This window comes from Puma concolor, chromosome B2 (genome assembly GCF_028749965.1).
Source record: "Puma concolor isolate L17-30 chromosome B2, mPumCon1.1.hap2, whole genome shotgun sequence".
Classification (NCBI taxonomy): domain Eukaryota; kingdom Metazoa; phylum Chordata; class Mammalia; order Carnivora; family Felidae; genus Puma; species Puma concolor.
In genome coordinates, this window is record NC_141671.1 from 138995376 (window position 1) to 139009803 (window position 14428).

Genomic DNA, 14428 nt, shown 5'->3' on the forward strand with positions numbered 1-14428 from the left:
CAGGCTTGTTTTATGTAAACTCCCTTCTTGCTAATGGCTCACCACTGACTGCCTCAAATCAAGGTGATGGAATGCATCTGAAGAACACAGTGACTCTTAAAGATCAGTCTGATGCCAGGATCCCTCTCGCCAGGCCTAGGAGGAGGTGTGTGGACACTGGAGGCAGGCAGACTGGCCTCACTGCTTGGGTCCACCACATATGAGGTTTATGATCATTGGCAATGAGTTTTTCAGAGCCTCCGCTTCCTCATCAACAAAACGTGACAGTGACACCTAATTCACAGGGTAGTTGGGAGGCTTCTATGAGGTGCTTCTTAAAATACTGGTTGTTTTCTAATAGCTAACCCTGTCGCATCCCCTGTAAGGGGGAAGAAAGAAGCTTGAGAGTGGTTACTTGTGAATGAAAGAGTGAGTGTGAATGAACAATCCGAAACTTAAATAATTTGCTCAAAACCTTCTCCCCATCGTGACGGTAAGACACGAATGACCAGTGCATCCCCACCCCATCCCACCTCTGGTTTCCATTTTAGGACTCCCCTCCTTTTTTAGAGCTACCTGCAGGCTCCTTTTTTTCCCTTTTCTCTGTAATTTAATGGATGAGTTGGGGGGAAATAGTGTGACTTACTAAGGGGCAACATGATACAATAGTACAGGCTCTACAGCTAGGTTACTCAGTTGGAAGACTCATTCTCCCATTTATTGTGTGACCTGGTGCCAAGTAATTGCACAGTGCCTCAGTTTCTTCTCCTATAAAGAGAGAGAAAGAACAGTGTCACCTGCCTTGAAGTGTGGCTGTGAAGACCAGATGGGGTAACTCATGGAAAGCACTTAAGCACAGTGGCTGGTACAGCTTCTCCCTCCCCTGAGGCCTCTCCTCCCACATGTCTGCACTCACTTCTTCATTAGAGGGACTTTACGTTTTTCACATCGTTGAGTCCTTTTGATACTCAAGAAGCTCTTTTGTATTCTAGTTCTATCATCCCTGGGCAAGTTATTTGAACCCAATTCTCCTTGTTTCCTCATGTCTAAAATGGACGGTTCAGGAAACAACAGATGTTGGTGAGTATATGGAGAAATAGGAACCCTCTTGCACTGTTGGCGGGAATGCAAAGTGGTGCAGCCGCACTGGAGAACAGCGTGGAGGTTCCTCAAAAAATTAAAAATAGAGCTACCCTATGACCCAGCAATAGCACCACTAGGAATTTATCCAAAGGATACAGGAGTGCTGATTCACAGGGGCACATGTACCCCAAAGTTTATATCAGTGCTATCGACAATAGCCAAATTATGGAAACAAGCCAAATGCCCCTCAACTGATGAATGGATAAAGAAGATGTGGTTTATAAATACAATGGAATACTACTTGGCAATGAGAAAGACTGAAATCTTGCCGTTTGCAACAACATGGATGGAACTGGAGGGTATTATGCTAAGTGAAATAAATCAGAGAAAGACATGCACCACGTGTTTTCACTATATGTGGAATTTGAGAAACTAAACAGAAGACCATGGGGGAAGGGAAGGGGAAAAAGTAGTTTCAAACATGGAGGCAAACCATGAAAGACTCTTAAATACAGAGAACAAACTGAGGATTGATGGCGGGGGTGGGTGAGGGAGAAGGGAAGATGGGTGATGGGCACTGAGGAGGGCACTGGTTGGCATGAGTACTGGGTGTTGTATGTAAGTGATGAATCATGGGAATCTACTCCTGAAACCAAGGGCACACTGCATACACTCTATGTCAGCCAACTTGACAATACATTATATTTTTTAAAATAATAATACTAAAATAATAAATAAATAGATAAATAAGATGGAAATAAGAATAATACTCACCCTATAGTGCTATCATGAAGACTAAAAGTGAGAAATATCTAAAGTGCCTCCTACATGACCTACAGGTAGTAAGTTGTTGTAGGTATTGGCTAGCACTATTGTTTTGTTACTACCCTCTGTGAGCATTTACATTTAATGGAATCTGACAGGTTTGGATTGACATTTGCCATTTTGTTATTGTTTTGTACATGTCTCCTGTCTCTTTCATTCCTGTATTCCTCCTTACTGGCCCCTCCTCTTTTTTTGTTGTTTAAATAAATATCTTTAGGGTACCAGTCTAGATTTTTGGTTATTTTTTTTTACTATTTTTAAATTTTCTTAGCGATTGCTCTTCCAGTGTGCATCCTAATCTGTCACAGTCTTTTCAGATTCATACTAACATAAATCTGATAAAATAAAATATCTTTGCTCCAATATAGCTCTGTTCTTTCCCTTGTGCTTTATAGTATTATTGTCATAAGTGTGGCATAAACCCAACAATAAAATGTTATTCTTGTTGGCTTATACAACTTAAATACAAAAAGTGGGAAAACAATATACTTACAGACTTTTTTTATATCAGTCTATATATTTACCATTTTCAATGCTCTTCATTTCTTCCTCTGGATTTGAGTTACTGTCTGGTGTCATTTTCCTTCAGCCTGAAGGAATTCCTACAGGGTTTCTTGCAGGACAAGTCTACCAGTCGTGAATGCTCTTTGTTCATCTTGTTACGTATTTATTTCACCTTCATTTTTGAAGGGTGATTTTTCTGAATATAGAATTCTTCATTGACAGTTTTGTTCTGAGCACTTTGAAGGCATCACCCTACTCCTGGCTTCTACTCTTTCAATCCTTCTGATTCTCACCAGTATCTGATGAGTCACCTTTTCCTTGGTGCTTTCAAGATTTCTCCTTGGGGCGCCTGGGTGGCTCAGTCGGTTAAGCGTCCGACTCTTGGTTTCGGCTCAGGTCACGATCTTGCAATTTGCGAGATTGAGCCCTATGTCAGGCTCCTCGCTGACACCTTGGAGCTTGCTTGAGATTACCTCTCTCCCCCTCTCTCTGCCCCGCCCCCACTCATGCTCATGCTCTCTCTAAAAAAGAAATAAACATTTTTTTTAAGAAGCTAGTTTTATGGGGAGCCTGGGTGTCTCAGTCACTTAAGCAACTGACTTAACTCAGGTCATGGTCACACGGTTTGTGGGTTTGAGCCCCGCATTGGGGTTGGGCTCTGTGCTGACAGCTCAGATCCTGGAGCCTGCTTTGGATTCTGTGTCTCCTGCTCTCTGCCCTTCCCCCATTTGCGCTCTCTCTGTCTCTCAAAAATAAATAAACGTTAAAAAATTTTAAAAAATAAGAAAAAAATTAAAAAGCTAGTTTTATGTTCACATTCATGGTTGCTTTAAATTACAATATTTATAGCTACCACCAAAAGAGTAGTGGTAAGTCCAGGGGAGAGATGTTTGTTCAAGATAGACACTTTCTACAAAATTTTTTCCAGGTAACCTTTACAGCTGTGAGACGAGGGTAGATATATTAGGGTCCTTACTTTGCAGGAGAGGAAACGAAGGATCGACAGAGTTAAGTGAGGCTCCCAGGATCAGAAACCTCCTGAATGGTGGCCACTTGATCAGTTCTCCTGAATGGAAAAAAGATTCCCACTTCAAAAACTGGGGCTTGCGCTTCTTGGGGGTTACAGCCACGTAGTATGTATGACATTTTAATCAAAACCAGATAAAAGTGCTAATTTTGTATTTAAACAAGTTCGACATTTTAGAGGTAGAAAAATTCACATGAACGTTTAAGGCAGAATGTGACTCTTTAAAGAAATGTGGCATTTTGGACAGAAAGCCTGACGCTATGTCCGAGTTCTGAAAAAAACTGTGTCCCCCTCTCTTTCTGGCGGGTGCCCCTTGGATAGGAAAGCCTGAGAAGCACTTCTTTTGCTAGCATCCCTGGCACTCAGGGCCAGCCAGGCCTTTTGGTTTCTGAGGTTGTACCAGGCACCCTTCCTGCCTCCGGTTTCTGCCAGGAGCGGCAGGTGAGCTGCGGAGTGATTTTCCTCTGTGCCTTTGGCACAAGGAGCTCTATTTCTGTGTGATGACCTGAGACCTTGAAGTCTGAGGCAGCGGCACCCTAGTAGCAACGGCACCTTCAGAGGCGACTGTCCCTGGGCTGGGCTCACTCCTTTTGGCATAAGACCAGCTCCTCTCTCATGGCCCAGGAGCGAGGCCACAGTGCACAGCCAAGGCCTCCGGGGTCTGTGCAGAACTGACAAAATGGTAGCTTTCATCCTAGATGAAAGTAAAGGGGAAAAACAGCAAACTGAAGCAAGGAAGCATTCAGGGAAACATTTTCAGGAGTGATTTTGAAATGGCGGGAAAAGCTCAGTGGCCCGGCCAGCTAGGAGCAGAGGAAAGGGCTCCAAGGTGGCCAATTCGGGACACTGCCAAGAACTACTCAGAAGGCACGAGATAGTGCTCTGGGTGACTTTCCAGACTCTGTGCACTGCTGGGCTTTCTACAGCACTCAACATGTCATCAGATGCCTTTCTCGTGGGGAAATCAATAATTGTGGGAAAGGCCAATGAAAGGTTTGTGAGCTGGTAAACATTTTTATGGGCTGATTGAATTCTTGAGTTCGCCCCAGGCTCAACAGAGGTTAAGCTGTAAAGATTCTTGAGTTTTTCCACATTTACAAGCAGAAAGAACATGTGTGAATACCCAGGGCCCGGGTCACAGGCTGGAGGGGAGGAAGGAAAAAGAAGAAGGCGCGGTCACAGCAGGGAATCCTGTGACTATCAGCGGGAACTGATGTGTGTGTCACCCCAGGCCCCCGAGGGCGTCAGGTGCAGCTGGGTTTCTGGGGCTCCACTGCACGTGCGAGCACACCCTTCGAAAGGAAGGGAAGGGCCAAAGGTGCCGAAATAAACTGACACCTACTTCACTGAGAGTGGAGTACAAATCAGAGCAAGTGACCCATTTGCTTATGTTTGAATGTATTATTAAATGTTTAAAAACACCCCTTAACTATCCTTACAATCAAATCCATTCTTGAATGCAAAAAAAAAAAAATGCATATAAGGAAAAGCATGAGTAGATTTATGAGAAAAAAACAGGACGTTTGGATGGAGAAACTTGTTTTCATCACTTGGCCATGTTGGTACTGACTGCTTCTAGCTGAGGATCACGGGAGCCCGGGTCCAGGAAGTACAAAGACCTGAACCCCAAAACAACGGAACCCCAGGTGGCTCCAGGCTTCTTACTACGGGAAGAGGCTGCTAAGTTTGAAATGTGTTTAAAAAAATAATCGGGGGGGGGGGCGCGCTGGGGTGGCTCAGTCGGTTAGGTGTCCGGCTTAGGATCAAGTCATGATCTCATAGTTTGTGAGTTCGAGCCCCGCGTCGGGCTCTGTGCTGACGGTACAGAGCCTGGAGCCTGTTTCAGATTCTGTGTCTCCCTCTCTCTCTGCCCCTCCCCTGCTCACACTCTGTGTCTGTCTCTCAATAATAAACGTTAAAAAAATTTTTTTAATAAATAAATAAAAAATAAAAAAAATAATGGAAAGACAACATCAAAGAGTTAAGGCAATATGGAGATTTTTAATTTAATTTCTATGCTTGCACAGAGGCCGAAAGATAGAACAGGTGCCCTCTCAAATTTCCTGTGTTCCATTTCCAGTCAAATATCCTTTAGGATATTTTAGGTTTATCACCTGCCAAATTATGTCACCATCCTGGTCCCAATCCTCCCTTTCCTGCTGAGCTCCAGAAGCCCCTTGTGCGCTCTCTCTGCCAGTGGGACGTCCCCAGCCCTGAGAAAGTCACTCTGTACAGGGGCCAGAACACTTGCCTTCCCGACGTCAGCACTCACAGAGGGAAGAATGAGGACCACTGACCTGGCAGGTGCTCCGACTAGGACATGAACTCAGAGAGCTTAGATTTGTGGAAACTTCTGTGCCTCTTACCCAGGAGAGGAGATGCCATTTCCATCCCAAAGACGACATTACGGCCCTGGCCCCACCCCACCCCCAACAAAATCCGACAAAAACAATTGGGGGTAAAAAGAATTCTTCAGGGAAGCCACAAAAGTGTTTTCAAGGGAGGAACCCCAAATGGCAGCCAGATTGAGGTATGAGAGGGTTGATCTAGTGTGGAGCCACCCCAGTAGGGATGTCATTCTGAGAAGTCCTATCAAGACGAGGCAGTCCCAACGGCCCCAGGGTCATGCTAAGGGCAGCACTTCCACCAGCGGTGTTTGTCTTAGGCCACTGTGTCTTGTGGGCCATCAAACTTTTTCTCTAAAGGGCCAGAGAGTATGCACCTCACTTAATGTGGCCTGTAAACATTTTTTGCCCGTTTTGTTTTACAACCCTTTAAAAATACGAAACCCATTCTTACGTCAAAGGCCTGCAAACATAAGCCACAGGCTGCAGTTTGCTGACCTTCGTCTTATTCTATACTTTGTGACCTTTGTCAGGCATATTAGGCCACAAGTCCCCTCCTCCCCACCCAGCTAAGAAGACAGCAAGAGTCCAGGGAGGTGATTCCTGAGGGAATCCCACCTGGAAAGGGCAGCAGGAGGACCTGGAAACGCACACATCAGGAGAGGGTCCTCTATTCCCTCTGGCTCATTCCAGAGCTTCTGATAGGGCTTTCAAAATTCTATGAGCCTTTTTCCTCCCAGAAAAGCTTACAAACAAGAGGGAGAAGTTCTGCAAACCCTTCCCCATCACTATTTCTGGAATCAACTAGAAACTAGAGGAAACAATCATCAACTGGGCAGCATTACCGTCCCTCAGTACTTGCCATGCACCAGACAGCACGCACAGAACACGCTTCTGCAGCAGGGACTATTACTATGTCTCAGGAGGAAACTGAAGAACAGAAAGGTTAAGTCACTTGCTCAGGTTGCACAGCCAGGAAGTGGCCCAGCTACAGGGCTGAGCACATGTACTTTGCCTCCGGAGTCTCTGCTGTAGGTGGAGCCTCCTTAGTAAGACTTGGACAAAAAGGACTTTATAAACTTCTAGGTCCTTTGCTCCCCTGTCGTTCTGATCATCAGACTCCGTGAAGATGGTGGAGGAGAGGGGCTGAGCCCCACCCAAAGCCCGTCTTGAGGAGGCAGAATATTAAAGGAGGCTGTTGATGAGGAGGAGAAAGGAAAAAGTCCAGCAGGTGAATCAGTGGCTCCTGGGGCCTTCTGAGGGGCTGTCCCCGCCCCGCCCCAACCACTTGTGGGGATCAGGCCTGGGCTCACTTGCAAGCAGTGATTTCTGGAGGAGGTGATAGCTTAGGAAGCTGAGGTTTTTCTTGAACAAACGAGTCTCATTGGGCCGACATCTCTCTCAGGAAAGCTCTTCTCCAGGACTCACCCAGTACCCTGGTCAGGGAGCCTCCTTGTCTGAAAACGGGGGCTTGCCCACTTTTGCTCTTACACACTGGAACTGGAACCAACAATAAATTCAGGATGACCACCCAGAGCGGGGTCAGCCATTCAGATGCCACTTTTAATAAATGACCCCTCACCACCTATTTTGAGCATACCAAAATTGTTTTTTTTCTCCAATTAAAAAGAAAATCAAATGTCTCTCATGCAAGAACAGAAGTACCATTTTCTTTCATTTAAAATTTATCATTATTATTACAGCAATTAGGATCTCAAAAACAAATCATGCTCTTTGTCACGATTTAAATAATGTGTTTAAAATTATTTCTTCCCCTGATGATTCTATTCATAATGTTAAGCCTTGAATTTCATATGTCTTTCTAAATTTTTTCCTTGCCTTATGCAATTAATGGATTTTATTTCTATAAAAATGGGAGCATATTATAGAAACTATTCCATATCTTTTAAAAAAAATTAACATCTTCCTCAATATAGTCTCATTTAAAAAATAGTTGCATTATAGTAAACAGTAGGTATGCACTGTAATTATTCAACAAGCCCCATACTGACTTTTAGGTTGCTAAAAGCTAGTGATAAAAGAAGGCATCTCCTTTTGTTCCTTACAGGCATTGGGACAACTGTCTATTTATTTGGAAATTGACAAAGTAGTGTATTACATCACAGCAACTACAAAAAATGTCTCCAGATAGGTTATAAACTTACTAGAAGAAAATACAAGAAATTATTTTCATAATCTTGGAGGGGAAAAGGACTTAATATAGACTATCCAGGGGCACCTGGGTGTCTCAGTTGGTTAGGCGTCTGACTTCGGCTCAGGTCATGATCTTTCGGTTCATGGGTTCAAGCCCCACATCGGGTTCTGTGCTGACAGCTCACAGCCGAAGGCCTGCTTTGAATTCTGTGTGTTCCTCTCTCTCTGCCCCTCTCCCACTCCTGTTTTCTCCCTCTCTCTCAAAAATAAATAAATATTAAAAACAGTTTAAAAATATATAGACTATCCAGATTCTATAAAGGAAAAAGAACCTGTCAGATTTGATGACGTAAAAAGGAAAACTTTCTGTGTAACGAAAGGAGCTACATAAAATCAAGACAAATGATATACAGGGTTAATTTTTCTAATATACAAAGTGTTCCTTGGAAAATATACAAAAAAAGTTAAAAAAAAAAAAGAAAAATAGAGACTACAACAGACATATAAATAAAACACAGAGGTTATACAGATGGAAGTATCATATAAGTGGGTCATAGAAATGCAGATTTTATTTATTCAAAATTTTTTAAAAAAATATTCATTTTTGAGGGAGAGAGAGTGGAGGAAAGGCAGAGAGAGGGAGAGAGAATCCCAAGGAGGCTCCTGCACTGTCAGTGCAGAGCCCAACTCAGAGCTTGATCTCACAAACCATGAGATAATGACCTGAGCTGAAATTAAGAGACAGATGCTTAACTGAGCCACCCAGGTACCCCAGAAATGTAAAATTTAAAAACACTGAGTACTATGGCCCTCAGTTGGGCAATATTTTAGAAAAATGATAACATCTTGTCCAGCCTTTCCAAACTTACCTTCAAACAAATACTGATCCTCAGAAGCCATGATTTAATCGCTTTAACGTGAGGCGTGGGGTTCTACATTTTTGTCAGTTCCCTGAGAGATACTCATGTGCAGAATTTGGACATTAATAACTTGGGAATAATTCCCATAATTTGGAAATCGTTGCTCTGGATTTAGGGGGGACGGTTCTGAGGAAAGGGTTCTCTCCCTCACTGTGGGGGAAGATTGTAAATCACTACAGCTTTTCAGAAAATAATCTGGCAAATTGATTAAAATGTAGAATGTACATAACTTTCTGATTCAGTAATTATACCTAGAATGATGCACCCTAGGGAAAAGATAGCAGTGCTACACAAGGATTTGCGTGCAAATACACACACGCATGCTTCCTGCGGCATTGACAGCAAAAACCTGGAAGGAAACAACCGTTAAAGGAAGATACTGAGATGTCCACTGAAGTGAACACACATGTACTGATGTCTGTGGAATACTGTTAAAAATGCAAGTCACAGAATAATAAACATAGATGTGTACACCATTTGAATAAAGAAATGAGAAAAACAGAGAAAGGTAACATCAAGGGCGCCTGGGTGGCTCAGTCGGTTAAGTGTCTGACTTCAGCTCAGATCATGATCTCACGGTTCGTGAATTTGAGCCTCACATCGGGCTTTGCACTGATGGTGCAAAGCCTGCTTGGGATTCTCTCTCCTGCTCTCTCTCTCTGCCCCTCTCCGACTTGTGCTCTCTCCATCTCTCTCTCTCTCTCTCTCTCTCTCTCTCTAAGTGGATAAATAAACTTAAAAAAAAAAGTAACATCAAATTGGGAGATGAGTGAGAAGGAGATCAGAAAATGTTCATTTTTCTTTAGAAAACAAGAGACGGGCACCTGGGTGGCTCAGTCAAGTAAGCCCCCAACTCTGATTTCAGCTGAAGTCATGATCTCATGGTTTGTGAGGGAGCCTCACATTGGGCTCTGTGCTGACAGTGCAAAGCCTACTTGGGATTCTCTCTCCTGTTCTCTCTGCCCCACCCCTGCTTGCTCTGCCCTCTCTCAGAATAAATAAATAAATAAATAAATAAATAAATAAATAAATAAATAAGACATTAAACAAAAAAAAAAGAAAACAAGAGAGACTTTTGGAATTCAAATGGTTGATTTTTTTTTAAAACAATTAGCCTTTAAAATAGACACATATGAAAAACAAAGAGGGGGGCCTGGGTGGCTCAGTCAGTTAAGCATCTGACTCTGGATTTCAGCTCAGGTCATGATCTCATGGTTGTGGGACTGAGCCCTACGTTGGCGGGACCCTCCTGTTTGGGGTTCTCTCTCTCCCTTTGCCCTTTTCCAGCTTGCTCCCACTCTCTCTTGGAAAAAAAATTAATTAAAAAAGAGAAAGAAATGGGGTTTGTCCTAAGATGTATTAAAACTTGTAACAAAGTATGTGACACACTATGCTGGTATATTAATCGTATATTAAGAGTCATATTTATACTATTTATTTACCATATATCTATATTATATATATTACACTTATATATATTATTACATTTATAATTATTACATTTATATCTGGATTATATATTTATAGATATTTATAGATATCATATATACATGATCTTTGAAATCAGTTTTGCTATATACTGCTATAATTAAGACAGCAATGGAAAGATAGATCAGTAGCATAGGATACAGTCCAGAACAAAACTCCAGATTTATATGGATACCTATCATTTGATGACGCAGCATCACACGTCTGTGAGGGAGGATGTGGAAATCAATCGCTTACGACACTTGCCACGTGGCCAGAGAGGGAGAGTTGACGGGTCCCAAGATGGAGAAATCTGGGGCAGATGGTGGCCTAGAGCCCGAAGTGGTGCCTCGCTAACAAGTTCCCAGGCGGCACTGATGCTGTGGATCCGAGCTGCACTTGGAGCCCACTGGCCTGGGCAGGCTGGTTTATAGCGGAAGGCATCCCTGTAAATTCCACAGAGGGGTGTGGCGGGGACAGGAGGTAAGCCATGTTGGGGTGACTGCTTGGAACTGTCCATGGTGTCGTCCGCTCGGCAGCTTTACCTTCTGAGCCCAGCGAATGCCTCAAGGATGTGCCCAGCAGGATTTGGACCTGGGCTTGGCAGGTGCACCTGTGAGGCCCTGAAACTACGATTCAGCAGGGAGACCTGTGGCATCAACGCAGTCAAGGTGTGGCACAGCCGACCAAGGACCTTCTTCTGATAATCGCGGTTTTCAAAGTCAGTTCCTGCTCCCGTATCAGGTCACAGGTTAAAAACAAAATTGCAAGGCTGACTTATTTTGCGGGGCCTTCATATTTTGGAAGGATGATGTCCACATCCCAACCGGCTTCCTCAGCTCCCCAGCTGAAATGTCCCTCGTTGTTCAGTGTGTGCCATGGTGTCATGCATCCCGCCTTGTTTTTATTAGAAATTCTCAACTGTCTGACTTCTCTAGCCTTCCAAGATGCGCCTTCCTCAACACAGTTCAAACGAATTCTTCCAGCGCCTGCCTTTGCCCAATGTCCCACTCAGGGCCAGCAAGTGCCTCCCACTCACTCAGTTCTTCCACTTGCTCCTCTGAAGGAGGATTCTTCCCAAATTTCAGGATCCCCTGTGGCATTCCCGAATGGATTCCCGGCAGATATTTTAAACTCTGGGCGAGAGGTTAGTGAGAAGCCAGGAACTGAAAAATAAAAGCCATTCCTTTTAAGTTTCATCGTCTCTGGATTAATTTAGGTCTGACAACCAGTCTATTATCACAGCGTATTATTAAATCTAAAATGTAAATGACCACTCCTGGTGAAACGCCCCTTCGCATCGCCCAAACTTGGTGCTGCACGTGACAAAGCTGGAAATGGCCTTCAGGCTCGTACATCACTGCACCTGTCTCCGTTTCCACAGACTAACATTCACGCTCTTCAGAAACGCACCCCACTGCAACAGAAATCAGGTGACAAAGAAGTTAAAGGGAGAAGACATTTGTTGACAGAAAATTAAGACGGATCTAACAGACTTAATCTCCTTTTTCTCCCCTAAGTCAGATATCATTTCTATCAGGTTCCCTTCTAGTCTCCTCAGTTGCGCTCACCCCAAGTTTCGGGATATAACCGGTGGAGGAAAGTACAGGTTCTTCTGTATGTCAAAGGCACTGTAAGGGTTGCCTCAATGGGTAATTAAACAAGAAGTGACGGGGTCCTGGCTAAGACTGGCCTCCCGAGGTCTGAGACAGGTCATACACCGTTGTGAACATTTGATAAACACCATGATATGAGGGGATGTTCCTCTGCCTGGAGTTTTGGAACCTACTGTGCACATGCTCTAAGACTCACATTGCCACACAGTTCCCCGAGGACACACTGGTGATGCTGGACTAGCCGGTGACGCTGGGGGTGGGGGCGGGGGCAGAGATCCCAATTCTTAGGACTGGTCTTGGGCCCATCCACACCAGCTCCTGGAGACCCTGTGTTTCTGGCCGTGATCAGTTTTCATACATCAACTCGCCTCACCTATTTTTGCTTTACGGTCTCTTCTGTGGCTTGTCAATAAAATTCTGTAGCTTTAGTTTCTTAATAACTGGCCCCAGGGAATAGGCTATAAATCAGTCCTTTTTTTTTTTTTTTTTACAGGAAGATCTTTTCCTTTTTGTACAGGAAATCTCAGACAGCTTGCTGAATTTCTCACCCAAGCCTTTTGAAGGTATCTCTTCTCTCTTCTTACAAAAACAAGGGAAGCGGCTGCCACCCCATTTTCCAGGCAGCAACATTCCTGCTCCCCAGGGGCAGTTTTCCAGAAAAGCCTTCACTCTTCCCTGGGGTTCCTGTTAAGTCACTGCTTTTATTTTTCCAAACCTTCGTTTCTCCATGTTAGCTCTGGACTTTCTCTTTCCTCACCATTTCTAACATTTTCTGTTTGCTTGTGCAAATCTCATGATCCAAATGTAATTAACTCTATATTCCTGGTCAGCTGATGGCCTCTCTTCCTCACTCACTACCCTCAGGATCACCCGCTACCTCCAGGCCACAGCAGGGCTCCTGACAGTCCTTACTCCAGGAATGAGGGCCCTTCAACCCCCTGTACATTCTTTTAAAAGCCTCATCTTGTCCCCGAAGCCTTTGCTGAACATGTTCTCTGTCTCTGTTAACAGGATAGCTGGCGGCACAGGTAAGGGTGCTCCTAATGCTGTCCGGCGTCCCCCTCCTCAAAAGGTAGGTAGGAGTGAGGGCTTCAGGCAGAGGTACCCGACTGTGGCTGGCGTGGTCCTCACTAGACCAGTCATATCACCACCTGGGGGAAGCCATGGCCTCGTGGCTTCTTCAATGCTAACATTCGCCAGAACTTTCCACTTTGTTCTGTTCCGATGCTGGATTGTCTGAGTCTTCTAAAGTTTAATAGGAACACGAGTCATGCAACCCTGTGTGTGTCACGGTGGTTTTTAGAATGGCACAAAAAGACGACACTCAAGATTTTTCTTAAAACCGGACTTTTTTCTCAGCCACATGGAACACTTGTCTTCAGTGATGGGAGATGCCTAGTGAGTCAGTGAATCATAATGTGGAGAAGGGACGGCTCTGCAGTCTCGTGATGCTGGGTTTTTTCCATGACTAATGCCTCATTGTGTGGCGATTTCCCTAACAGGGGCAACGTGTGTGTCTGGAAGGGCTGGACTGCTCCTGAGGCCGGCCCACCACTTCTTGGATTTCGGAGCAGGAGTGGCAGGGAAGTGAGGGAGGACTGAGGCCCAATCTCAGGTGAGGCTGCCCGCAGCTCCAATCTCAGCCACTGCTCATCGCCTTTCCAGAAGCAGGAAGATGGGAGGCTTCAGCACAGGTTTCTCTTCCATAAAAAAGAACAACGCAACTCCGATCTGATCCCTGAGCGGGGTTTCATGGGGAATGAGACAGGAATAACCTGACAGTAGAAAGCAGAACAGCCACGTGAGGAAAGGTCAGTAGAAGGAAGTCTTAAAGATAGTCCAACGGCGATCAGGAAAGTCTTCCTGATGGTGGCTTGTGAGGCGAGTCTTGGGAGAGAGGAGACATGGAGCAGTGAGAAGAAAACTGTGGAGGTAAGACAGTACAAGGCAGTGCTTTTCAACAGTCAGTAGAGCTACACTCACCTCAGGCAAGCTGCCAGGTGGTACCCCCAGGGATAGGATGAGAAGGTCTGCAGTGATCCTAGGAATTGGGAAACCTAGTAAACCTCAGGAACCCGAGCTGAGATGGCATTCAGGCTACAGATATCATGGAAACCGCAGCAGGCAGTTTCAGGCAATTTTGAGTACCTCCGCTTTGTTGAAATTGTCCACAGCGAGCAGGATTTGTAAACGAAATACCTACAGGAGTTAGACCGGTGCAAGTGGTGACAGGAGTTGAGAGGGTAGAAGAGCGAATGTAGAAGTGGTCTCTTCCTGTTCTTCAGGGGACAGAAACCACATCACCCCGGCAATTATTGTCACGCAGGAATATGCACCTAATACATCGGAGCTTTCCATTTTCAGGAGGAGCTGGAGACCTGGGCTTTACATAAACCTTCCTCTTCCAATTATCCAAGGATGGACTAAAACACCATGGGCACCAAACAATTCCACGAGGGCCAAGGCTTGGCAAGATCAGAAGGGCAGAGTAAAATCTTACTGTATGTG

At 44.6% G+C, this 14428-nt stretch overlaps 1 protein-coding gene across 2 annotated transcripts in view; it reads right to left on the reverse strand.

Annotated features, from left to right (window-relative positions):
* Window positions 1–10175: 10175 nt before the first annotated feature.
* The window catches only part of SYNE1 (spectrin repeat containing nuclear envelope protein 1), a 480528-nt gene continuing 476275 nt past the window's right edge, over window positions 10176–14428 (reverse strand). For both annotated transcript variants that reach the window (XM_086708164.1, XM_086708163.1), the window contains one exon: window positions 10176–11721. In XM_086708164.1, coding sequence (XP_086564290.1) covers window positions 11662–11721 — 60 coding nt within the window. In that variant the 3' untranslated portion in view covers window positions 10176–11661. The remainder of the gene's footprint in view (window positions 11722–14428) is intronic.